The following is a 26,499-nucleotide window of genomic DNA, read 5'->3' on the forward strand; positions in this document are numbered from 1 at the left end:
AGTTAGCGAAAAAAAATTTTTTCTTTCGTTAACTTTTTTTTTACAAAAAAATATACCACGCGCTACCGTACATACGAATTCACCGTGTTGTTCGTTGTCCTTGAAGGGAGCAAGAATTCCGAGACGACAAAGTAGGAATGTCTGGTATTCGTAAGGCGCCGTTGGAATAGCCGCTTGAAAGATGGCGACGTGGATCGAATTCGGCGCCAATGGGGTCCACGGAGCGCGGGGGCCTCGCCTCGTGACTCGTGAGTCCCAAAGAGAAGGAACGAAGAAGCGAGAGCATCCCGTAAGGGGCAAGGGCGACTATGGACAGGGAATGGGCTAGTTGAGATATCACCAAGGAATAATTAAGAATCGGTCGATCCCACCCGCCTCCCCTCTGCCCTGACCCTATCCCGGGCCTCTGTGTGGTCCCGCATACCTGGCCCTTACGTGGGGCCCATTTACGCTCCCTTTGCTTTTCTCTTACCTTAAACCGCTACTCGTTTCGCAATTACCGTCGCTTTGCGTAATACATTTTCCGCGTACACGAGCCACACAATCGCACAGCAAAGTAAATTAGCACGCAGGCTGCGGTTGGCTTGTATAATTGCTTTTCCGCGCACACAGTATAGAGATTTTTGTTGGCGTACCGCGCGCAGTGGAAATTATGGGAATCAATGAAAAGTTTAAAAGGAATAAAATTATAATAAAAAATTGACATCCTCTGTGTAACCAGGCAGGGGGAGGAACGCTGCCTGCGGTACAGTCGCGGCAGATATTCCCTGTCTCCTGGTATTGGCTTTACGTTACAAGCTGCCGAGTCGACAGAGAACGAGAGAGCGAGAAAGAAAGCCGAGGAAAGAGATAAAAAAAAGAAAGGATAAAAAAATAGTGAAAATTAGAAACGGATACACAGCACAAGGGGCGAAACCGTGGAATTCGCACCGATGGCTCCGGCAGTACCGGAGCAAAGGTTACAGAGGGTAGTTTCGCCATGGCGGCGCGATGTTGTCAGAGGGTAAATATTAATTAGCGCTGCTCTGTGTTCATTTCATTCGGTCTGCACGGCAGGACTCGACGTCGACGAGCGGGTCACGCCCGTTAACACGCAGCGCCACTCTCCGGCGAAACGGCCTTACCGCGAACAAACAGATTTCCCTTAGTCCAGTCACACCTTGGCGAAATTAGTTAAGAACACAAGCGACGCCAGCGCCAATGCTAATAACACGGTAGACGCTGGCAACGTACGCGCACGTCTATACCGATTCGTACCAACAAGTGATTGCGCCATGACGTGGGTTCCGAAAATTCCCCTGGCGAAACGAGATTGAAGGAGAGGAGGCAAAAATATTTGTTAAAGACAAAGAAAAAAGAAAACAGAAATCTGACAGAGGCAAAGGGAACGCATGGCAGACGAACGCTCCAACACAGAGCACGGCAAACTTCCAATACGTTGTACGACGATGGTGGCGACACGGACGGTCTCTCTCTGCACCATCGAAGCGTGACGACGACAAGTCCGCGGCTCTTCTTCCTCGCTTGCCGCGACTAAGTCGACGCGACATCGCGAAACCGTGACACGTCTCTTTCGGAACCGGGCGCGAGCCCCGTCAAATAATCAACACTGCTCGAGCGCTCTGCGGCGCGTTTAATATATCTGCCTGTTCTTGTTGGACCTTTTTTTATTCCTCATTTTTTCAACCAAACTTTTCTTTCATTCTCGTGCACTTTTTTCTCTCTTAAATTTATCGCCTCCCGTAACTCGCGTACCTCACGCACGCGCGATTAAATGACGAAAAGCGAAACTTTTTTACTACGTGCAATTATTCCTACTCGACAGGGTGACGTTGGCTTCTCTTTTCTCTAATTCTTGCTCCCACGTTAATGCCTGCTTCACAAGCGCTTCTTCTTCGCAGCCCTCTAGTTTGTCCTTTTGCTTCATCATTTTCCTTCGACTCTTTAGCGGTCTGCGAAAATTGGCCGAAGCCTGGCTGCACAATTTCATAGGATACGATAGAGCAGAGACTGGCAAGCCAAGAGTGCTCGGACGTATTCACTGGATGTATAACGGGTGGTCTATAATTATTAAGATTTTCGCAAATCGTCATAACGATATGCCAAATCCGTTCTGTGTGTACGAACATAAAATAATGTTCTCTGTCTTCTATGGGTGAACGAAGAAATTAATGATTTCTACGTCTTTAAATTTCTCATGACGTGCTCTCTCTATAGTGATCTTTTTCTTTCTTTACCGCTTTCTGTTATTCTCTCCGACAATGTGTGACGTTTTTCGTCGACTTTGCGTGACTGACTACTCAAGGAGCGTCGGCGATGCTACTCGCCTTCCGTACACTCGACAAAGGGAAACAGGAAAGCAAAGAGAATAACGGAGTATCGACAAAGTACATGGCTCGAGACACGGTCTCGTTCTGGAGTACGCGACAAGACCGTTTACATGAGAATGTTCGCTTCGTGCTAGCGACAATAGCAATTTCACTTGATAGAAAGACCTATGCTGGTTGATCCATTTTTGATCGATAGAGCTTGTACTTACTATTATTTAGAGCAATCGTAAGTATATCTATATATACACACGTATTAATAAGACTTAAGGCAAGGCTGATACAAATGTAATACATCGGGTAGTAATTTTGACTGTCAAATTTTCTACGACAAATTCCCGTCAGAAAGGTAAATAAAGACTCATTCGTAATCCTGAAGGACGGTCCGGGATGGCGCCAATGACGGTCATCAATTTTCCACGGAATTGGGAACGATTTTGTATTTTGACGTGGGACCGGGCACCATGCTGAGCCAAAAATTCACCATGGTGGCGCAGAGACTCGTGCGCCATTTTTTAAGTTTTTTTAAATAATTATCACACCGTGATGGATCTTCCAGGAGTGTACTTCACGGCGATCGTACCTTCGATTTGAATATACCGTATCCCTTCGTGCTTTTGGATTCTGCGGGTATTCGTGTATCCGGGGTGAAAGGTCCTGTAGGTATTCCGTCACTGTATGTATACGGTCTGATGGATATTTAAGGAAAAAGGGACAGCCTTGGTATCCGTCCTGAGCTCGACAGCCTGACGAAAATTGTCGGGGGCCATTTTTCGTAATTTCGAGGTAATTTATATAAGGGCTGTTTCATTCGTGGGGGCGAGGTCGAGGATAAATAATAGCGGGTAGGTATATATGTGTATACCAAGGGAACGACATATGGCTCGTGTTCAGATCGGAAAGCTCGATAGAGAGCGCCACTATCGTATTATATAGTATGACTACTATCTTTCACCAGGGGCTTAATATTCCCTGATCAGGATTACGATCCTACCCCATTCAGATCCAAAGGATACAGTGCAGGATCCTGAACGCATTTTGGTAGCCATCTTTTAATATTTTTTTTTTTTGCCACTTTCTGTACCACTATAATCTTCTGCCCTTTTTTTGCCTTCTTGTCGCGTTTACTCGGCCGTCAAATATTCTGAACACACGGTATGTAAGCAGACTGTGTAAAATCATGCGAGCACGTTAGACCAGGGTAGAAAAGTAAGACTTAACATTCCGCCACGCGATCCTGTAGAGGTTAGACGTCTCAATTGGACTCCTTCGTCATTTATAAAACCATATATTTGTATTATGTGCGTTCCTGAACTGTGTTTGGCTGTTTATCTCTTCGGTATGGCGAATACCGGAAAAAGAGAGAGAAAGAAGGATTTTATTTTTGATTCCCACTGCCCCATTTGCCTTCTTAGTTGGATCAATATATTTTTTAGAATTCAACTTTTTTTTTTTTACCAATTTCTATCTCAGGCCTGAAAGGATTAACGTGTAAAGCGTGCAGCCTCTGTATGCATAGGATGGAACACATAAGGCCGTACGTGCGTGTTTTTACTTTTTTTTTTTTAGAGAGAGAGAGAGAGACAGACAGAAGGTTCGTGACCGTATATCCAAGACTGTGGAATTTCAGGACATTGAGGTAGGTCCTGTAGCAGGAATATTCATCCAGATATTAAAATAGACAGGAACTGGCGGTACGTATGCATAAATGCATAGGGTCATTATTGGCTGTGAAATATTTGAATTTCGATTACACTAGGATATGGAGAAGCTCTTGAGTACTTGGGTTATTAAGGTCGTGAAGGTTCGATACGGTAGCGCCGACCTCAACTACTTAGTAGCTGTACAGTGAAAACATTCACGATATAAGGATAGACCGGACAAAACGCTTTATCGGTCATGCCGGTGCAGATGAAAGGAATCCTTATCTATAGGTTGTCCGTAGGAGTAAAGGATTCCCGTGTTTCCAAGATAGATCTTATTTATGCGCTCCCTTTACTCGGCTACCGATGGTCTCCCTATTTCGAGGTTAGGTTGGGTTATAAGGTAGGTAGTGGACTCCGAAGTCTCAAAGATCCTTTTCACGGCGTTCCGGTAACATTAACATATACGCTCAATGCGTAAGGTGCTATACCACATAGATACAGATAGAAAGAGGCGGAGCATCAAAAGACCCAATTTGGATATGTATTTTCTGGAAAAGGGAAAAAAAAGATGAAAAAAAAATATTAGTAAATTTTGTGAAAAGTAGACTTTTACAAAATCACATTAAAGCTAGGTTCACGGCAGACTCCCGAAGTCCTGCGAGTATTTTATAGTGTACCTTCACCATCGTAGGAGGGCCTACGGGTTTATATTCTTCTTCTTCTACCTGGTCGCGACTAGTTAAGGAGCCGACCTCGAGTCTCCCGCAGCTGTCCGTTGAAACTTTTAAAAGTTAAAACAAAGCCCATAGGGTGCTGGCACTGGCACTGATGCTACAGAATACAGTGACGATGATGATGATGGTGGTGGTGGTGGTTGGTGGTGGCGCTCGTGAAGCCAGGGGCCTCTCTCGGGAGGTGAGCTCATCTAAATCACAAATCTCAGCCTCCATCAGCACACCTCGAGCGATAGGCCGTGTTAATAACCAGTCCTGTATACGTCCACGTTAACCTAACGGATGTGGTAGTGGCTGCTCCTCCTGTAGTGGTTCCTGGACCCCCTGCGACATGGCGCCACTCTGCTCCGCCTTCGTTCATCTTGCCCCTCTGCGAACCTCATCCAGAACCGCAGTCTATCTCAACACGTACCACGTCCAACCTGGGTCCCATCCCGATTTGCTTCCTGTAGACGATTCGGTGCGACACCTTGTTACTTCGCCCATGTGCCTGCATACGAATGCACCCGCAGTCAAGCTCAGACATATGGCAGCCGCGCGGCTCGTGGACCTGGAGACACGCTATCAAACCAGTGTCTATCGGACTCCAAATAAAGGGAAGCCCTGGGAAGCCTGTAGTAAAAGAAGAAGAGGAAAAATGTCAGTGGTCCAAGTAAAGCCGTATAGTTTATGGGTATTTAAAGCGGCGTAAAATCTGCACTCCATTAGCAGGAGTGATGCATGGGAGTCAGGATGATCCATCACCTCTCGGGCGTAAACTCCCAACCTCTGTGTCCGTACAGTCAGGGGCCAGGAGGTCCACGCCAGAGGGAAGGAGGATGAGGATCGGTGTGGATCTCCGGGGTAGAAACAAAAAATTCTTGTTTTGTGGCCCGAGGGTGGCCCCGTGTCCATGGACGCGCAACGGTGTGGGTATACTGTAGCAGTAGGTATATATATATATATATATACAGCACTGTATACTATACATCATGTAGATATGTATAGTATATACACATAAGTGGATTCAGGAGGCAGGGATGAGGGTTAGTAGTAGATGAGAGGTTTCGGAGGTTAAACAAACATGTGATTACCGTTGCCTACAGCTGGCTATATTATATCTGCCTACCAAGGTAACCATCTCCTGGTTTCTCTCTTTTTTCTTTACTCTTCTTCCTTCTCTCTCTTTCTTTCCTCTCGCAACTATATTACCGTCCTACCGTACCATCCTCTCCCTCTTTCGCTCTACCTGGCCATCCTTCTTACCTTGGCGGAGGTTGCGTCCTGTGGCTGCAGGCTACGTTATGGCTCACCGTCGAGAACATCCTCCACCAAGGTGGAAGCAGAGAGCAGACCAGCCAGTAGAGGTGCTCACCACCTCCTCTTTCCTTGGCGATGCTGATGATACTCGAAGGGCAGATGTCCCTCCCGGAACAGGTGCCCTCTCGTCGGACAAAAGACTCGCTGAGTGAAACTCCCCGTGGCCGAGCACCAGGTGCTTAATTACCTCGTGGCATATATATACATCTTACACGCGAAATATACCAAGGTACCTACCGCGTATCGGGGGTCCAAGTCGAACCTGGTCCCTTTTGATGAGCGTTAGACGTGTCCCGGATGAAGTCCCCACAGACTCTAACGTGGGTTATATCGAGTCCCTGACTTACGTCGAGGAAGCTGGAAGGCAAAATATAGAAAATGGTAAAGGATGCCAGGAAAATAATAGACGATACGCCATTGCTACGTGTTCTTCGTACCTTTTCATTAATATCGTCCCCTTGTCTCTGGATGGTCTACCCTTCCCAGGAGGGGAGTCTTTCTTTCAGTAGCAGTTTAGCCTTGCATTTTTCTTTTCTTCTGTGTATAATATATATATATATATATATATATATATATATATATATATATATATTGTTTTCCTTGAGCGCCACCTTACAGGCCACCCATATCCAGTCCTTAGCCACCAATTTACCCTTATTCTTGGGCGACGTCCGGCGATACGCCAATACGCTTTATTAAAGCAATTCGCGCATCCCTGGATGGAGGATTGGCTGTTGGTCCCCAATGAACCACGGTCAGCCATATTGAAAAATGAATTGAAATAATAAAATGTAATGTCCTGGTCAGTATATGGGGGGATGCTAATAGGTCCGCTTCGTCGGGACGGCTTCCTGCTTAACGCCGAGCCACTCGCCACGTCCGCTGATTCTCTTCACTTCGCTCGCTCCCCACACACGTTACAATTTGTTCTCTCTCTCTCTTTCTCTCTCTCTCTCTCTCTCGCTGTCCTTATCTCGGCACTCTCTCCTTCTCCCCATTCTCTCTCCGTACCGCCAATCATAATTTCTATCAGAGCCACCTCCTGGTGACGATCAGACAGGGGAGCTCATTGGTTCGTACCGTGGGTACTCTATTCGTTTGCCTCCCTAAATTACGCGATGAAACAGAAAGGGACACAGATACAGAAAGAGAGAGAGTTGAACGAAATCAGCCACACTTTTAAAGAGGCCTTGTCATTTGAAAAAAAAAAAAAAAAAAAAAAAAAAAAAAAAAAAAAAAAAAAAAAAAAAAAAAAAAACCTTCCGACACTCGTGTCTCGTCTTTTAGATTTTTATTTTATGCCAGTCCCTTTTTTCCTTACAATTTTTTTTATTCGATCCGCTACACAGGAGGACCGACGGCTCGCGGCCTCTTTGTACAAATTGAAAACACCCGTTCGATTCAGTTAATTACCGAAGGACAAGTGGCTCCCTGTTAGGGACCTTAGGCCCGTTTACAGTCTAGGGCCCCACGGCGCCTAGCAGGACTACACGGAATTACCGAATTCTTCCTGGACTTCCGGTATGCTTGTCCAGAAATTCTCTTCCTTCCTTACGGATTCCATATGCATATACGTTTGTAGTACGGCAATGCGTTTACCGATGAACGTATGCATGTACCTCGACTGCACTGTATATATTCATTGAAGCGTATGTGGCATGCATGTAAATATGTTTCATACCCATCCTTAAGGCATGAGAAACACTCGAGGTTATTTCACATCTGAATACCCACAGACTCGAAAGAAATTCTCTCTTGGTAATTAGTACGAATTCCTACCGGTGGCGCATGCACGTTATTGACACTCAAATTTATCCGCATTCTTTAGACACTTATTAATTTCCCCCTGTATCACCTGTGCCAATTGCGTCACTTGCCGTGTCACGTTCTCACGTCAAGTCCCTTTTTTTTTTAATAGCGTCAGAGTTCAGAGTCTGGGTTGAGTAGTCTGGTTCCATCGATTGACCCAAGACAATGCGTCGACTCCCTAAAGACACCAGTGACCTCGACAGTATCTTTAATGACAAATCAATTTAATTAACAGACAAATTATTCGTTCAATCGATCGTCAAGGATCACGCTGAGGATCTTGGAAATAAATCTTATATCCATCGTTCTCGTGTTAATCTTCACAAATTTCTTAACGCCTCCCGTTTTCAGAAGTTTTATCTTTTTTTTAATCCCGTCGGTTCGCAGTTCAAAGTCTATGTGTGAGAAGATGAAAAAAAAAAAAGATAAATGTACAAGGACGAGGAGCAAAAGGTGTATAGAAGGCCGCGGGAAAATTGGTCATCTTATTTGCTCAATAAGGAACCACAGGACGTATATGATCAGTTGGAACTTCAGAGGCGCCGCCACGCAAACTCCGCTAATGGACGCCGTACTGAACGACGCCGTCGAACTGGCTCGCTCGCTCGCTTCCTTAACTGTTTGTCGTTTGAATGTTTTAGGACGTCTGTTTAACCAAGTTACTTACTTACTTACTTACTGCCTCGGTAGGAAAGACAGCCGTTGGTTGCTATTTGCATGCGTTCCCTTCCTGTCACTTGCGGGACACCTTCATGTTTCGGCAAACATCCACCGCGACGGTGCTGCCGCTAGCGCATAGGCTACGCACTACGTGGTTCAAAGCGAGCGGAGTGCTTGAAACGTTGCGTGAAAAGAAACTGTAGAAGGCTGTTGGGATAAGTGCTTTTATTATAATTAAGGAGGATAATAATTAGTCTTTAATATACTTATGGATACGGCTTTAGGCATTTTTATGTCGCTTCGTAAACTTGACTACGGTCTTACGTGACGAATGTATTTAGATAGAACGCTCAGGGAGGTTATCCTTAACGATTCTTAAGGTCGACGATAAGGTCGCTTGGCGATAGAGGGCGATGATACTGATCGTCCTATGACAGGCGTGAAAAAAATGTTATAAAAAACAATTGTGATATGGAAATGGTGTACGGGTGAATGACGGTTAAATTCTCAATCGGAGATATTTTTATCGGGATGGATTTTTCTTTTTCGTGGGATTTTGTCGTCTCGGCGAAGGGGAACGTCTTTTCATGGATTCTACGAAATCTCGAGTCATCATCGGTGTCTGGGATTTTTATGGGACTTTTTTCTTATAGAAAGACTACTGAGAACCACTGTAACGACTAGCGACCTGAAATTGTAGGAAATTTGTATGACAAAAAAATAGCTTGTGGATTCACGATTATACGGAAAAGTTCGGTCGACTTGGTTTCCTTGGGACGATAAGCGATGATGGTGGTTGGAAAGGAATGGAACTGGCATGCAAGTCCGTTGGCAGTTTTCTGCGAGGGAGCTTTGAACTTTTCCTTTTTTTAGGTTTGACCCGCGACGACAAAATTACAGGGCTGAAGCGTATCGAGTGGAAACGAATCCTAGATAGATTTTTTTCTCTCTCTCTCTCCACGTGTCCCTTTTCCTACCGTCTCCGTCGTATTTGGTACACGTCGTACACGTTAACTAGAGGAAGGAAAATCGGTAGCCGTTTGTAAGCGATTTCAATCAGTCCCATTGTCGGGTGGTAATGAAGTCAAAGAAAACGAGAATGGACACCCGGTAGATTAGGGGTTGCCTGTCACCACCATATGTGTATATAAAAAAGAGACCAAACCTAAGGGGTACCAACCGCTCTTATTCTATTCAAGGTAATAAACCTTCGTTATGATAATTTTATCTTTTTTATTTACCTCAGCCTTCTCTTCTTCGTCATCGCAGCGACAGCTTCGCTCAATTTAGTCGTTGGCTGTGGTTAAGGCAGCGGTTGCAAATAACGATAGGTGGATTTTTCAATGAAGACGACAAGAGGCGTGAAATAAGAGATGAAAATGTATAGAGAACATATTTTTTCCTTTTTTCTTTTCCCTCGCAGCGACGGCGTCCGCGATTGGGTCGTTAATGTGGTTAAGGAAGTAACTGCGATCAATGGTAGGCAGATTGACGTGTACGAGGGGTGTGAAGAAGAGATAAAAATATCGAGAGAAAAACACGTGAAAATATTTTTTCTCGAAATCGTAAGCCGAGCATTAAGTCTTTCTTTTGATGCAATATCGAGTCCTCGTATCAATTTTACACTTGCTTCGCACTCGTGTGCACCCGCCCAAAGTCCTTTATGGTATTTTCCATCATTCAGAGCGTATTTCCTTGCCGAGGCAAAGAGGAACGAGGCGAGTCGGAGGGTCATGGATGGGATGAGAGAGAATCTTCGAAGATGTCTCGTACCCTCAAAGAGAGCCGCGAGAGAGTTTCCCGAGGGATGAAAATCTAAAGGTAGCCCCTTTTGTAAAAGGGACTTCGATGTAAGCGAGCTGATTTCCGTTTAACGTTTCCTCCTTTTCCTTCCTCTTTAGCCTATCGCTGTAGTGTCAGAATTTTATTGTACGTATATATGTAAAATTTCATCGACTATATGTATATATATATACATACATATTTGAATAGCCCACCGTGAATTCGAAGGTGAATCAAGCGGTTTAAGGGTACGGCGAGTACAAAGGACAAAAAAAAAAGACGAAAATGGCCGCGAAAACTCTGATAAACATCCCTTTAACGGCAGTCTACAGGTCGTTTCCCTCGAATCCATATACTCCGTGCCGGTTTTATTTTCCTTTTACTTTCTCTCTCCTTTCAGGACTTTTGAGGATACAAAAAAAGAATATCAAAGTATCGGATAGAAGATATTTCAAACATCTCTTCGTGGCTGGGTGGTATCTCTTTATCGTTTCTCTGTTTCAAAAGTGTCTTATCTGCTCTACCGAGAGAGAGAGAGAGAGAGAGAGAGAGAGAGAGAGAGAGAGAGAGATTCTTAGGTATAATTTAAGAGCTATTAGAAAAAGAGTAGAGTGGTCCAGTATCCAGTATGGCTTTGAAAGGTCCAATGGGTAGGTGACCTCACCCTGTAGAAAAATCCACCCCTTTTTGAAAGCGGTCGATAATACGAGGACGAGAAGCGCCGGTCGAGGAACCTTGTTTCTCTCGTACCATCTCTCTCCCCTATCTCGACCTCTCCTTTTACTCTATTTTCCCTCCTTTCACTCGAAGCCCTCACTCTCGCTCTCTCTTGCAGAAAGAGAAGCCACGAGCCACAGCCTAAGAAGGAGAGAGAGGGAGCGAGTCGGGGGGCCAGCCTTTTCTCTCATCTGGCCTTGCGAAAAGTTTCCCACCTCCACCGCTTCCTGCCGAGGTGGCGCCAGCTCTGGCACCAAACTACCCCTTCTTCCTCCTGGTCCGATTCGAGGGACTTTACGTCTCTCTAGCCACCGGTCCTTGTATGCTAGTCGCCCTTTGCATACCTTTTTCCTTCCTTCTCTACCCCCTTCGCCATCTTTCACTTCCTCCTCCTTATCCTCCTTCTCAATCTTCGCGTCTTTTCCGCCTCGTCTTCGAGGCTAAACTACCCGGCCTCTCGTTTACCTTATGTACCGAGCCTTAAGTAATCCAGAAAGGAGCATCGGCTAACTTCTTAAACTCTCAAAAGACGTGCTGGCCACGCTACGTCTACCTGCCTTCTCTCGACTCGCTTGTCTTCGATCCGTAGAGTAGTGAAAGGTCGCCATAAGATAAAAGAAAGAGAGAGAAGGAGATAGTCGAAAAAAAGAAAGTCAATATAAATAACAAGAGTAACAAACGTGCACCCCTCCAAATCTATACGGTACCCTTAACCTTAAAATTATATTCGTACATATATGTATATATATGCCACAGTGGAAATCAATCAGTCGTAAACCAGGAGCGTGATTCGATGTAGGTGGGCCCCCAGGTAGCCGCTACAGATAACACCGCGAGATTACCACGGACAGAGTCATTAGCTGCGGCGGCTTCTGTGTGCTTCTGCCTCCTTCGAATTTTTTTCCTTTTCCTTTACTTTTTTTTTTTTTTACCAGTTTTATCTGCCCGGTCAATTCACGCCGCGATATACACTCGCACCCACGGGCATTACTTTGTACCGCACTTCTCCTTGCGGACGTACCTTTTATATACAATCTATATCTCCATTTCTAGGTCCTTTTTTCTCTGGGTGAATTCTCTTGGCAACGTCCCGCAGCACCGTTATCAAGAAAACCTTTCTTCTCCACCCATATCCAACCGTCCGAGGAACCAGTCAGCTTCGTACGACAACTTGCACTTGCGAGCGTGCTATGCGCATGCGCAGATAGTCTCCTAAGAAATACTAATTGCTCAACGTGTTCGCACATATTTTCACTGGCATCTCGCAGGACTCTCATCCCACGTTCATATATATATATATGTATATATATATATATTGCTCATTCTATATCGTCAATGCGTGGTCAGCACAGCTTCCAGTTGGGGTATAAGCTTTTGCTTTGATAGCCTAATGACAAACGCCTAGATTAGCTATCGACTCGCGCTAATTATTTCTCTTTGTGAACGGGGCACCGCGTAATGGCGCTGCTGATACTCTATTTATCCACGAGCGTGGACTGTCGGATAATTTCTCCGTATAATGTATACGGCTGATGTAATTATGTACTTTAATCAATTTTTATCGTTTTTCGTTAAAGGTATGGGTTTTATAATTTTTTTTTTTTTTTTTTTTTTTTTTTTTTTTTTTTTTTTTTTTTTTTTTTTTTTTTTTTTTTTTATATTGTATAAAAACAGACAGTCCGCTGACGCAGTCGGTTATTCTACAAGATTTACCGAATGCTAAGATACTAGCTTGTCGATCCATAGAGCAATGAATAAATAAATCGTTTATACGTGGCAATCGAGGTATAACCACCCTCTTATATCTGAGAGTCTGAACGAGACAGCCAAGGGTGCAATTCGCGCTTCTATTCTTCAGGCTGATTGTCGGCCACTACTAATATATATATATATATAGCGTTACTATATACTTCTTACTGCTACATGGACGGTAACGAAGCTAAAGGAACTTACTTATTTAAAATTAGTACTCTGATCGTGGCAAGTAATTGCGTCTGCGTATAAGTTAAAGATACGCTTCTGGTTTTTTTTTTTTTTTTATTATTTAGGGTAACAGGTTCTGAAAATTGTAGAATGTAGGAAAAAATTTGTTTTTCGATAAAAATAATTGACAACTCATATGGATACTCGTTGCACGTGGTTCGCGGGTAATTGTAGAATTATTTTATTTTTTGTGGATCGGGAACGAGTCAATTTATTTAATATGAGATTTTCTTTGTAATTTTAAATATCATTCTGGTTTGTTTCTCGTATCGTATCTCGTATGTAACTCGTTTCTGATCTACACGCTTAAGACTAGGAATCTTGGTAGCCTCAAACATGAAACAGTCTGTCCCAATGTATGCTCCGTTTTTTGGCTTTCAGACGATATTAAACTCCATGCACAAGTATCAACCCAGGTTTCACCTGGTCCGCGCCAACGACATCCTCAAGTTACCCTACTCGACATTTCGGAGTTACGTGTTCAAGGAGACCGAATTCATCGCGGTGACGGCATACCAGAACGAGAAGGTAAGAAGAAATGCATTTGCCTTAAAGAATGAAAAAAAAATGTATATATATATACCACGAGAAGAAAGTATTAGGCACGAGAAATTTTTAAAATCAAATTCCCAAGAGTCTTTCGTGATCCTGAGAAAGTCTCTGTTTGAAATTTCCCGCAAATTTTCGAATATTCAAATTTTTCGTACCAAGCCAAATATCGTGAACCGTTTGTGGTATAGCGTAATGAAAACGGGAAAAATGAAAAAAATTCATTGTCCATCTTTTTGAAAATTGTCAACTCGAGTCTTTTGCACATTTGAAACGTATCTTGGACTCATCTCTGGAGCACTGCTGGATTTCGCTCTTTACGAGCGTGCTTAATTAATATCTGCTTTGCGCCGATATAGAACCGAGTTTATTCGGAGAATCGTTCTCTTCTCGGTACACATTATTTCTGGTACACACGGCCCGTCTCTGTATCGGCCGGTCCGATCGTAAAGGAGTCGCCTTGTCCGATTTGTGAGAACCGGCCCATAACCATTACGAGCGATTCTCTCAGTCTTTCTCTTGACGTTAATGTTTTTATTCTCTTACTATTTCCTTCTTTTCCGTTTTCTACTTTTTCATCTTTATTTTTACCACACCCGCGCTTCCTTTCCGCTTAACAGCTGCTCTTCGAGAGACGCTCGTGCGTGGATGCGAATCCGTTACGAAATCATATCCAATAAAAGTGAACGATGAGAAATAAGATGAAAGCAAATGCGAAGTGTACAAAGACAAAAAAGTGCCTAATGCTCACTCGCGTGTTTTTGAGTATGTTGTACAGTGTGTTGAAATTTGACCTTTTTTTTTTCTTTGCTTCTCTTTTGCAGATAACGCAATTGAAAATCGATAACAATCCATTTGCGAAAGGATTTCGTGACACGGGTGCTGGGAAACGAGAGAAAAAGTGAGTGTCGCTTTCAAAATTTTTTTGTAAAAAAATCGATTTTTTTTTTTTTTTTTTTTTTTACTTTGAAATTCACGTAACCAGGGAGGTTCGTTTCTCTCGCGCCAATGGGACGACAGTGGACCGCAAAGTCGGGGATAATTGATTCGTGGCGGCGAGGGAGCTTTTTTATCACTCCCTCCTACCCCGTGCCATTAGTCTAACCTCAGCGGGTCACCCTAAACTAAGGGCTGCTTTTCACCGGGCTCATTTGCACCCCCCACGATAACCACGATCCTACCGAACCGTCCATTTGTATTCAATATTGCAAGTTTACGAGCTTATGTCAGCCACCCCTGAGAGCCATTGTTGCCACCGCCTACGTAGCCTATTTCAATTTCATTGAGCTCGGGGTGAAAATTCAAGTGGATTTTGATGAGGTTAGGATACTATGCATAGAATTGCGATTTTGCCTTAACCCCTGTCGCTGTACACTGCTTAAACCTAAATAAGTATAGAGAATTACCATTATCGTTCATTGGCCAGTCTATGCGTATATGCCGTTTAAAAAATAATAATACGCGTTTCCCATCAATTAAGTATTCCCTTAATGACAAGCATATACATATATATTCTCCATTGTTTCTAACCTGCCGAAAAATTTGCCTTCACCGGCGATTGCGGTGACCTATGGTCTTTTCGGAATCTCGAAGAAATATACCCAGCAGATAAAGAAGAGGGTTAATCGAGGAAATATGCAAAGCAGGCGCGTCGCGGCGCCGGCTAATTAGAATAAGGGTTAGTTTTAGCTTATGGTTTCGGTTAAGGGTGGTTGGGGCGACTGCCGGAGTCTCAGAGCTACGAAAGAAGGAGAAGCGAGGAGAAAAGGAATAAAAAAAAGAAAGGGAACAGAGTGTTGGTGAAGAGAGTATAGGGTGTGGGTGAGAAAGGATGGTTAGCAGAGAAAAGGGACAGGGATGAGACGAGGTTGGAACATAGCCAATCATCGGATTAGCATACTGATGCTCAGGGGCGGCGCTATCGTTAGCGTCGAGGGTGCCACTTGGTGGCTTTGAATTTTATATCTTCTCGACTAAACCTAAAGCTCGTTTCACTATGAATTCTCTTCGAGCGGCGTTTACATTTGTCTATCGGGAAGTAAGAAACTTTTTAGTAAAAAAGAACAGTCCCCCTGTCATACCGTACAAACTGAAGTCGAATCTATCGAGCATACGAATCGCGAAGACAGTGGCGGACTCTGGTGACGTTTCGTAGAACCTATAGGTCCTCGGCGAAAGATCCTCTTTACGGGAAATTCTTAACGGACAAGGAACGTGGGATGACGCAGTCGTGCGGTCGGGGTCCTGTAATTTAAAATGCAGGCTGGAAAGCAACGGGAGAGAATTCACACTCCCTCGCAGAGACCAACCCCTGACATTATCTAATCCAACGGTTGACTGTGGGGTCGTGGAGCTGCGTATCGCTTTGAACGGGCCGATCTTCTACTTTAACCCCCCGTTAAATGGATGCCGGAGTCTGTTGGCTCGTACTGGGATACAGAGGGGTTGCTTTTCGCAAGGTTTCGGCATAGGACGAGCAGAGTATATATGACTGTGTGGCAATTCCATTGAAGCTGCGCTTGTACGCGAAGGTCCGTCTGTGGGTATATACACAGGGTTGAATGGGGTTGTTCGCAAGGCTGCTATACTGAAGGGGTGATTATAATTCCGTGGCTGCCTGAAGGGTTTAGTGGTGGCTCAATGATGGTGAAGACGCATTGGCCATACTGCCACAAGAACACCAAGGGAACGATGATACTAATAGTCAGCCAAATCCTCTTTCGGGTCAAAGGGCAGACAGTATGCGTGTATAAGTACGTCGCGAGATAACGCTTTAATTTTCACGTGATTTTCACAACCCTCGAAAGTACCCTTCCCGCGGACTTGGAATATTATGCGGAGAGAGCAGAAAAAAAAATTTGCCCATTTTTATCCGCTGTATGGCAACGCAAAATGCTGGCATCAAAGAGCAGTGTGCAATTTTTATATCGTAATTTTCTTTTTTTTTTTTTTTTTTATATAATTACACATTTTTCATTCAGCTTTCTTTCTGCGATCCAGATGCACTTATCAACGTCATGCCAGTGTCCAGTGTAAACTATTGATTTGGCGAGTGCGTTATGCTCCGATGCACCTACCGAGTCGCATGCGTGTTCCCTGTCACTGTGTGAGCGCACTGATCGCATTACATGGTATTAGGGACCAGTAAGCCTCTCGCTGCTTCCGACACAACTTCAGTTTGCGACTTACATGAGGCTTAGGTCGTCGAGCTTGTACCATACGGACGGATCAATTTGTTTTGCCGTTCTGTTATCAGTTCGTCGGTTAATCAGGAAACGGGATACGGTTTGAACGATTGTGCACACTGGGAAAAACTCTGCCTCCCGAATTTCTAGTTCGTGAGCACAACAGTGCTGCTGTTCAGCCTACTGGAGCCGAACATTGGCGCTTGACATAGTTCGCTTGTACGAACGATGCGGTATAGCTGCAGGAGCTGAAATCTTTTCTCTGATAACTGGAAAGTATCTTTATACGTAGTTTCGCGCTTTGCTATAGTACCAAACACCCATTCAACTCCATATTGATGCCATAGCAACATGTATTGCTCGTGCAATAATCTCCATGGCTGCCATGAGTAATACGCGTGTAGCTGTCATTTGTTCAGTTGCACGAACCAGTTTGTTTTCTCGGTGTAATGCATGGGTTGGTCAAAGATTTTTGTCTGGCAGTCATTATACGGTACGACAGGTAGAGGTTGAGGGATTTTCGATTTTTTGGATAACTCTACGTTTTTGAAAAATTTGAATAATTTGTTATGTAGGACACTCGACGAGAAAGAGTAAATTTACTGGTTGATTGGGATCCTTTTCTTGTGCGTTAAAGTGTCGATAGGTCTATCCTCTGTCGCAATTGTAACGGAAAAATAAAGTTGTAAAATTTTCAGAATTTTATTCTATTTCGAACTACCGATCGACCTGGCACGTGATTATCATTTACCGTGCGAATATAATTGTACCTTTTAAAGGAGGATGCTTAAGTAATGTAAAAGATAAGGGAATTCGCACTTAATATATTTAATGCGCGCCTTTCGTGTGCATCGTAGGTATAGACTGCTAGATAGGCGCGTGTGTGCAGGGTTCAGTACCGCGTACGAGTACAATATGTATCTGGGGAATGACTGGTTAGTAAAGCCTGCTTACGAGCCTACCTATATCGTTCCTTACTAGGAGCGTGTAAGTGTACTGAGAATAAAAAAGGCACAGAGCCTACCTTTTCAGTACGTTACACCGAGGAGAATAGATTAGCATAGTATATAAAGTCACGCTTAAAGAAAGGCGTCGAAGGTGCAATTAAGGTAATTAATGTAATTCCCCGTATGCCCTGGGCATTGAATACCGGTGCCCAAGCCACATGCTACGTAACTGTCATTTTCAAAGATACACTATAGACGTATCCAACAATCACTCAATTAATTCTCCTCAATTGTTTAATCACCGTGCAGTTTTCTATTTTTTTTTTTTTTAATTATTAACAAGGAAAACGAAGAACGTCAATGATACAATTAGTAGCGATAAACGTCACTCTTCGCAATTGCTAACTCTGCGTCGTTGTTGCAGAAGGCAGGCGCTGTTGACCGTGTCCGGTGGTGGTTCCCGTCTAACATCCGGTGCACCGGCGTCCCCGGAGAAGAGACGCTCCTCGAACTTGGCGAACGATCTTTTGGACGACGACGATAAGCTGCTGGACGTGGTGGGTCCAGACACGCCTCATCCGGCGCATCATCATCGCGACAGGGATCATTCCAGAGACAGGGATGACAGAACCAGTGAGAGGGGAGAGGGTAGCGAATCGTCTGGTTCTGAGAGTGGTGGGGGTGGAGGTAGCGGAAGTGGTCCCGGTACTGCCGGTACGACGTCAGAAGGGCCGAGGCCGGATGTCTCCGTGGGTCCACCGCTTCATCCGCCACTTTTACCGTACCTCTACCCACCTGTGCCTGGACTTTACCCTGGACCAGGTCCTCTGATACCTCCAAGTCCTCTTGGACTCCACGGCGGCGTTACACCGGGTATGCTGTTCAACGCCCAATTGGCTCTGGCAGCGTCTCAACATCCGGCACTCTTCGCCCACTATCCTCATCCTCTGGCGAGTCCTCTTCATCAACTGAAGGGGCACCGGTTTGCGCCATACACTCTGCCGGCGCCGTCGCACGGCTCGGCCTTCGAGACGGTCACCCCAGGAAGCAGGACGCTCAGTCCGAGGTCACCGCCGCCAAGACCACCCACCGGCTCGCCAACGCCCGCTGGATTGACCTCGACGAATTCGACGAGCGGTGACCTCAAGTCAATAGAGAACATGGTGAACGGTCTTCAGGACAAGAGGCGACGTAGTCCCAGCTTGACGCCTGGACACAGGGGCGACGCGGACACAGGAGGGGGGAGTCCGTGACAGGAGAATGACCGCGTGACAAGCACCGATCATCGAGACGACCACGAGGACCATCACCAGGACCATACCAGTAGCGAGGACTCGCTGGACGATCGAGAATTCGAGCCGGATTCCACGTCGGAGCCGTCGTAGCCGGATCTTGACGTCTAGCGATTGAGCCAGGACAATCCGAATCCAGAGTCATTGACGTTGGGTACCGGCGGGGACTCCTTGGATATCCAGCTAGAGACACGGACCTCAGACCTCGAAGAGTTCACCGTACGAAGAGTTCAGCATTAAAAGAAGCTCCAAGGAAAATTAAGAGTCCTGCGTCCTGCAGGTCGTTCCTCGATGCGCATCCCGTGGGAAGTCTCGAGCTACAAAGTGCAATTTTTTCCAAGGGCGACGCCCGGCGTAGCGACCGACTTCGGTGAGCCCGACGCGTCGCGACGCTCGTGCCTCTCCCGCGCGTTTAAGCCCGCCCCCTCCCTTCCCTCCCGTCAGTGTACATAGAGAACCCGAAGAGCACAATTACGATTTTAATGGACAAGAGATCTAGATTTTTAAGAGGGATCCACAGATCACTATTAAAGGCGAGATGCTGGAGCGAATACGTGGGACCCCGTCGGCCAATTCTTCTAGAGCTGGACGCCGCCTCCGCCGCCTCCGCCGCCGCCGCCAACCGCTGCCGCTGCCGCCGCCGCCGCTCCCGATGTTGCTGACGCTGTTGCCGCTCCCGCGGTACCCTTTTGCATAAGTGCCGCCTGTGCTGTACATTATTACCCTTTATGACTGGAGGAGCACACGGTGCGAGGATTCATTAAAAATAGAGATCGATCAGGATGGATGCGAGTGACGTGTTGTTGGGCGTGCGAGTGAGAGAGAGAGAGAGAGAGAGAGAGAGAGAGAGAGAATGGTGCGATATGAAAAAGAAAAGAGATAGGAGACGTGCGTGAAACATTGAAAAAGAGGGGAGGGATACGTTTGGAAGTTCTACCTGCGAATACTAAATATAAGTGAATAATTAGGATGATATTTGCAATATAAAAAGCACCTTCACTAATTGCAGTGAGAACCCAGGACCTCGAGAGCCCCATTGTAAATATGTACCCTAGCGATATACATAATACATATAAATATTATATATATAAATATATATATACACTCGATGACACATGCTACACGAGAATACACGAACCTATATGTATAATGTATATACGTATATATCATATACGTTATATATATACATATATAGATACGCATTATCCTCTGTATTAATTATTAAATATATTATTATATTCATTAATAAGAGTCGTAAACGATCAACGCATAAAAACGCACACCCGCCCGGTTAAAACGCCTCGATCGCTGACGATAAACGCCAAGGGGTGGGGACACCGTGGGAAACGAGTAGAGTCGAGCGAGAAAATGTTGGAATTAGGGAAAAAGGGCGCAGTGGCGGAGGGGGGTTTATCGTTAAAAAAAAAAAATATTGGAGTAGGGAGATCGTGACAAAGGATACGTTCATACAAACTCTCGCTATTCTTCTCGCTCCACGTGTCCTTTTCTCTTACTTCCTTTCACGTTTCCATTTACCTTTATTCACTGGTCGTCCGTATTTTTGTGCATTCTACGTAAAAGGGCTCTTCCTCGCGCCGTCATTGTTAATTTTATATCTTTCATTTGCATATAATTTTATCAGCACCTCCGTTACGTCCGCTTGTCACGAAATATCAAATTGTCCATTCTGTTTGTCGTCGTAAAATTTTGGAAAAAAATATCGTTTCCATCAATTTTTTCGCGATTCTTAACGCGATTACGAAGATGATTTAAAAAAAAGGAATTTCAATTAAAAAAAAAAAGCCTTACTCAACGATCCCTATTCGGTCATGAGACCTTGCGAACTGTCATGATTTTTACGAATAAATACTTCTCGCGAAACTTTTGCCTACTCGTAGTCTCTCGGGATCGTTCGAATGTGTCTCACGAGTGCGAGCGATCATTCGCGGAAATACACGAATGCGGAGTGTTCGGAAAAGTGAGGAAAAAAAATGGATGGAAGAGAAAAAAACTGGAAACGAGCTCAGGGTTTACTTTTCGATAATCGATGAGGTCGCCAAGCGGCTCAAAGTTACGTAATAATTCATTACTCGTCTTCGTTGTTATGTAATCGGTACGCTTCGTTGTTTTTGTAATGATCTTAGCTCTTTTTCTCGTTTTCGTGATAGAAATTCGGGCGATTCCGCAAAAATGTATAAAAAAAAGTAGCAATTGATGTAGATAATTATTAAATATGTAATAGGACGTCGATTAACTTACAAATCAAAGCGTGTGAATTTTCTTAGAGAATACGCACACTGGCGCGACAACACTGACACTATATACAAATGACATACGTACACCCTCATTCGAATACATTATGTAAACTTACATAGTACACAGGGACACTGGTATATACATATATACATAGAAGAAAAAAAAAACTTACACTCGATCAGAGATTATAAGTGAAGTCTCAAAATGATGAATGAATAAAAAAAAAAAGAAGTCTTTATCGTTTGTATGCGCTATGAAAAAGCCTACGACTGCTATAACATACCCGCGTTGTCATTTTACCAATTTTCAATATCTTTCCTTTCTCTCTCGCCTTTTTTCGAAAAATTCTATGCGAATACGTATACGTGTGCGCGGCTCGCATCGTCGCGCTGTTTTTGAAATTTAGACTAGTCCTATAGCTGCAACCCAGTACTTTACGTTCGAGGGACTTTTGGAAATATTTTTTTTTAATTTGAATATTTTATGTAGATACTCGATTTCGAAAATATCATTCGACACATTTATATTTAGTTCCTATAGTTGTGATTGCGAATTAAAGAAATTTTGTTTTTTTTAATAAATTAAGTCTGTGTAAAGAAAAATTGTAAAATTGTCTTCTGGGTTGCAGCCTGTCGAAAACTTGAAGGGACATTTGTCGAATTCCAAGGATTTGGCGCAAGAGGATTTTTGAGATTTATTTAAAAAATAGAATATGCCAAGATTCTTTTTCGAAAGAAAAGTCAGAACAAAGGACTGTTCAAATGATCTATTGTCGTTTATTTATTATATCGATTCGTTGGAAATTGCAAAATTTCTATTTGCAAATTTTATCTGCCAAATATTAACGGTGTATTTATTACGATAAAAATCCTTGGAAGAAAATTCGAAGAAAGAAGTATAAATGACTGTGTCGAAAATTGTCCTTGCTTTAATGACGTAGACGTGCGTGGGAGCGTTTGGTGCGAGAGTGCAGAAGTAATTAGCGGAGAAAAAGAATGAGTGATAAGGAATCGATGTAAAATGGCAAAGACAAGTAAACGAAGGGAGGGAGAGATTAAAAAGAAAAAAATTCGCGGGGAAGGAAGAAACTCAGAATACCAAGTTAAACGTTACGTATGCAAAAAGGGCGCAGCGCAGGGCCGTAAACGCCTGGCTGCATAAGAATCTACCAGTTACATTAATTGTTTCATCGTTTATATAATTTTCGAAGATTTGCTCAAAAAAGTTTATTTATCCCACTTTCCAATTGGCGAGCGGCCCTGCGGTTGATTTTAAAACCAGCCCCAATATCCCAAAGCCTGGAATCCTGAAAAGCAATAATAAGGCCCTGTGCGGCCGTATCATCCTCAATTCTCCAGTCCCACCTCTTTTACGTCCCAAACCCTCGAAAATCATATTCCTATGGCTTGTATTGTATATTGTACACCCTAGATCCCAAACCCTCCAAGAACCCACATGACTAAGAATTATATATTAATTTAAAAATACAAAATGGCCTCCTTCATTTTCGTATCTCGATGATCCTCAACACCCGTTCCTTTTCTTATTAATTAATCGTACAGGCATTGTCACAATTAATTGATGCACAATGGGTATATTCATTTCACAAGAGAATAGACTAAGTACATGCTCGATTAGACAAATTGATACTATATATATATTTTTTTTAATGAAATTCAAGTGGATCGACGTACATAAAGGGTAATTAGAATATTCTCTCGAGTGAACAGAAAACCCGCTGCTATTATGTATCGATTGAGTGGCATTAATCGACCGTGAAAGGGACTATCGTGGTTCGTAGATTATGCAGATTACATAATTCCCATAATTTCGGTTTCCAATTAGTTATCAACAATATTGATTTTCACGGTTGGATCAATGAAATTTAAATTTTACTTTCTGTATATCGAGGAAAAAAAAATCTTTTTCCTACTTTCACGAATATTTTTGTTTACATTATTCGGTACAGATCAGAGGAAGAGTGTAACTGCGGAGATAAGACAGTGATGGGTAATATCTCTTTCTTATCTTCTTTTTTTTTTTCAAAACTCAATTTCTTTCAAAATTATCAACAGACCCGTAAAGATCCTGATTGATGGGAGTCAGAAGAAAAACCGTACAAAAAAGATGCATAAATCGTCAAGGTAATTATGAACAGGTTTAATTAAATACATAACTATAGCAATACTTAAAATATACCTAATTAATATATTCTCCTAACGAACAATATTTTTTATACTACAATTGACTTAATAAGTGGAGCAAACATGCCTGTGTATTTTGCGACTCGCGATTTCTAGTATGTAGAATATATATCTATACATAGCATTTCTATGGGTAAAGTACATTTCTAGGGGTCCCCGATGTCCAAGCTCGCGTGACACCATATCCCATAAGATGTAAAATATCTTTATCTCCTCGTTCAACGATACTAACATCCAATTCCGATATCACTAGTAACACACGTTAATCACGAAAAATTAGTCAGGGGTCAAGTGTTTCATAAAACGTACGAACTCCCACCGACAAATTCGAATTTAAAGGAGCGTTAAATCTCGTGAGATGCAAAAGATAAACTAATTAATACAAGCTCTTAATTGCCGTCTAGACTAATAGCCCGTGGTCGGAACACTATTAATAAATATCCGCGACGTCCCGATAGTCTCAGAAAATTTCTCCCAAAAAAATGTCTATAAAAAAAAACGTAGCTTCAACAAATTAGGAATGTGTAAGAAGAAGGAAAAAAAAAGGTAAAAGGTCATTCTCATTCCTCTTCTCTCTTAATAAAGTATTCTCATGCCATCTTATGCATTAACAGGCTAAACTGCCGTACCCCCTTCGCCCCCACACACTCATTTTTCAATTCTATCCGTTCTCCATATAATGACGGGTTTCACGGTTAATCGTCCGAAACACGAAAGTCTACCTGGTGGCTTCTTTGCTTTAGCTCGTGTCACCGTGTAAGTGTCTTCTCTCTCTATCTCTCTCTCTCTCTCTCGCTCATTTACCTGGTAACGACAATCCAACAGACAGTTAACCAGACTGGGTAAAAAATAGTGAGTAATTTGAAGTAAAAGAACTACTCCAATTTAACGTAAGATATATAACAGGTGTAAGTAGGTTCAAAGGGCAGCGAATCAGACGGTGAATGGCTGCAGTGGTGGGGATGACAGGTAAAAAATATTATCTATTCGTTGAACGTAAATCGCTCAGGATGAATTATTATCTATTACGTGTACGATCGGAGTTATCAGGGACGAGCATCGCGATTGCAGATCGCATTTTCGAGCGATCGGTGGTAAATTTAAATCAGACTAACCTAACCCTCCTATCCGGGAGAAGGACTGCTGACTCGGTTGACTGGGCTGCTCGGTACCAAGCGTGTAGCGTGCTCTGCTAAAAGAGCTCGGTTTAATATCGTTTATAAATTATTCTATGGAGATAGCCATCAGCATACAAATTGGTTCGCCCCGGACCCACGGAACTTTGTGAGACAGGGGCGTATGTCTTTAGTTGAAACACGATAACCTCAGACCCCTTTTAAATCAGTCTGCTCTCTTATTTTCGTGGAGGCTTTTGCTAGGAATGGCAAGGTGGATGCTAGGCGCGTGCTGAGGAATGAGAAAGACGTATATCGTACGGGGATGACTTTGTGATCTTCAAAAAATTGTTGTAGGAGAAAATTTTTTAATTTTGTCAATTGAAAAATGGAGAGATTGGAGGAATCGAAATTTTTTTCTTTTATTCTTATATAGTTTACACGACAGGTTTCTCGGCGAGTGATCGGGTAGTTTGTACGTAATTTGGGGTTTGATAAAGTCGAGCGACTTGGCTCCTTACGATTCTCAGAAATGACGTACGTCTTATTATTACTATTTTATGGTAATTCCGGGCATTGATTTAACAAACTTTCTAGGTTTTACACTTTTTGCTTATTCAAGCTTTCCACCCTTACCACTGCCCCATAATACCCAAGGAGCACATAAAGCAACAACGATATATCTCACAAGGGGAGGACGCGAGCTTGGGGTCGCGGATTTAGGAGTCCTTTTGGGGTAGGAAAGTAATTTGTAATACCAAACTACAGGCCAAGTGGCAGGACGAAACTCGGACCCGTTTTTGAGAAAAACCGATTTGAAAAACGCAGTACTACTCATATACCTGCACCGTTGCCAATATTTTCGAAAAGGTGGCGTAGCTCGGTGGCAGCGCGCCTGACTACCACCGGACCGGCCAGGGTTCGATTCTCCCGTCACACGTATATTTTTTTATAATAATTCTTTTTTTTTTGCTACCCGACAAACCGTGTTTATCTTTATAGGAACTATCTCGAAACAATCCTTGTTCCTTACATGAAGGATGAGAAGTTCTTGCTCATTATTGATTCCTGGGGTGGACAAACAGACTGGACTATGCATGACGACGTTTTCAGGAATGAGTCAGGAGAAACGGCGTGCACCCTGAAAATTATACCACCAAAGTGTACGCCTCTTTGTCAACCGTGCGATGTTTATTTTTATCGACAGGTAAAACTTTTAATAAAGCGCATACAAAACGCTCCTGCTTTATTAAAAGACCAAAAAGAACTAGCGAAGATTCCATCAAAATACAGTCTTTGGTTCATAATCAATTAAGCGCTTCACAATTTTACAATATGCTGAAATATGCTTGGTTCGCCGCAAAACTAACTGAAGACAGACCTATGTTTTTAAATGTGAACGAAATTAACTTTCCTCTGTCACTATCAAAAGAACATTGCCATTGCAACGAACAAGAAGTTGTATTCATAAAATGTGCATGGTGTGAACATATAAATAAATAAATGTAAAGGCTATACAGAAGCCAGTAGTGATAGCGAATAATAAAAAACATATGTACACCTAACAATACGCTTTGAATCTTTATAACCTTTTCCAATAAACCAATGTCTGATAATGAAAAATAATAGTGTTCCAATGCACTCATTTCGTACTTAAATTGACAAAATTGTTAATAGATAAACATGGCTTGTCGGGTAGCAAAAAAAAAGAGAAATAATATAAAAAATTATACGTGTGATGGGAGAATCGAACCCTGGCCGCTCGGGTGGTAGTCAGGCGCGCTGCCACCGAGCTATGCCGTCTTCTCGAAAATGTTAGCAACGGTGCAGGTATATGAGTAGTACTGCGTTTTTCAAAAAAAAGAGAAATAATATAAAAAATTATACGTGTGATGGGAGAATCGAACCCTGGCCGCTCGGGTGGTAGTCAGGCGCGCTGCCACCGAGCTACGCCGCCTTTTCGAAATTGTTGGCAACGGTGCAGGTATATGAGT

General features: G+C 43.3%; 1 protein-coding gene across 6 annotated transcripts in view; it reads left to right on the plus strand.

Moving 5' to 3' along the window:
* The window catches only part of LOC107266918 (optomotor-blind protein), a 52,860-nt gene extending 30,187 nt beyond the window's left edge, over positions 1-22,673 (plus strand). For 5 of the 6 annotated variants that reach the window (XM_015737949.2, XM_015737952.2, XM_015737950.2 and 2 more), the window contains exons 5-7: positions 13,339-13,485; positions 14,331-14,407; positions 18,063-22,673. In XM_015737949.2, the coding sequence (XP_015593435.1) occupies positions 13,339-13,485; positions 14,331-14,407; positions 18,063-18,891 (1,053 nt within the window). In that variant the 3' untranslated portion in view covers positions 18,892-22,673. The remainder of the gene's footprint in view (positions 1-13,338; positions 13,486-14,330; positions 14,408-18,062) is intronic. The other variant, XM_025083812.1, reaches the window with a different exon arrangement.
* Positions 22,674-26,499: the final 3,826 nt, after the last annotated feature.

The sequence above is a fragment of the Cephus cinctus genome, unplaced genomic scaffold (assembly GCF_000341935.2).
Source record: "Cephus cinctus unplaced genomic scaffold, Ccin1 Ccin1_scaffold0330, whole genome shotgun sequence".
In the NCBI taxonomy this organism is placed as follows: Eukaryota; Metazoa; Arthropoda; class Insecta; order Hymenoptera; family Cephidae; genus Cephus; species Cephus cinctus.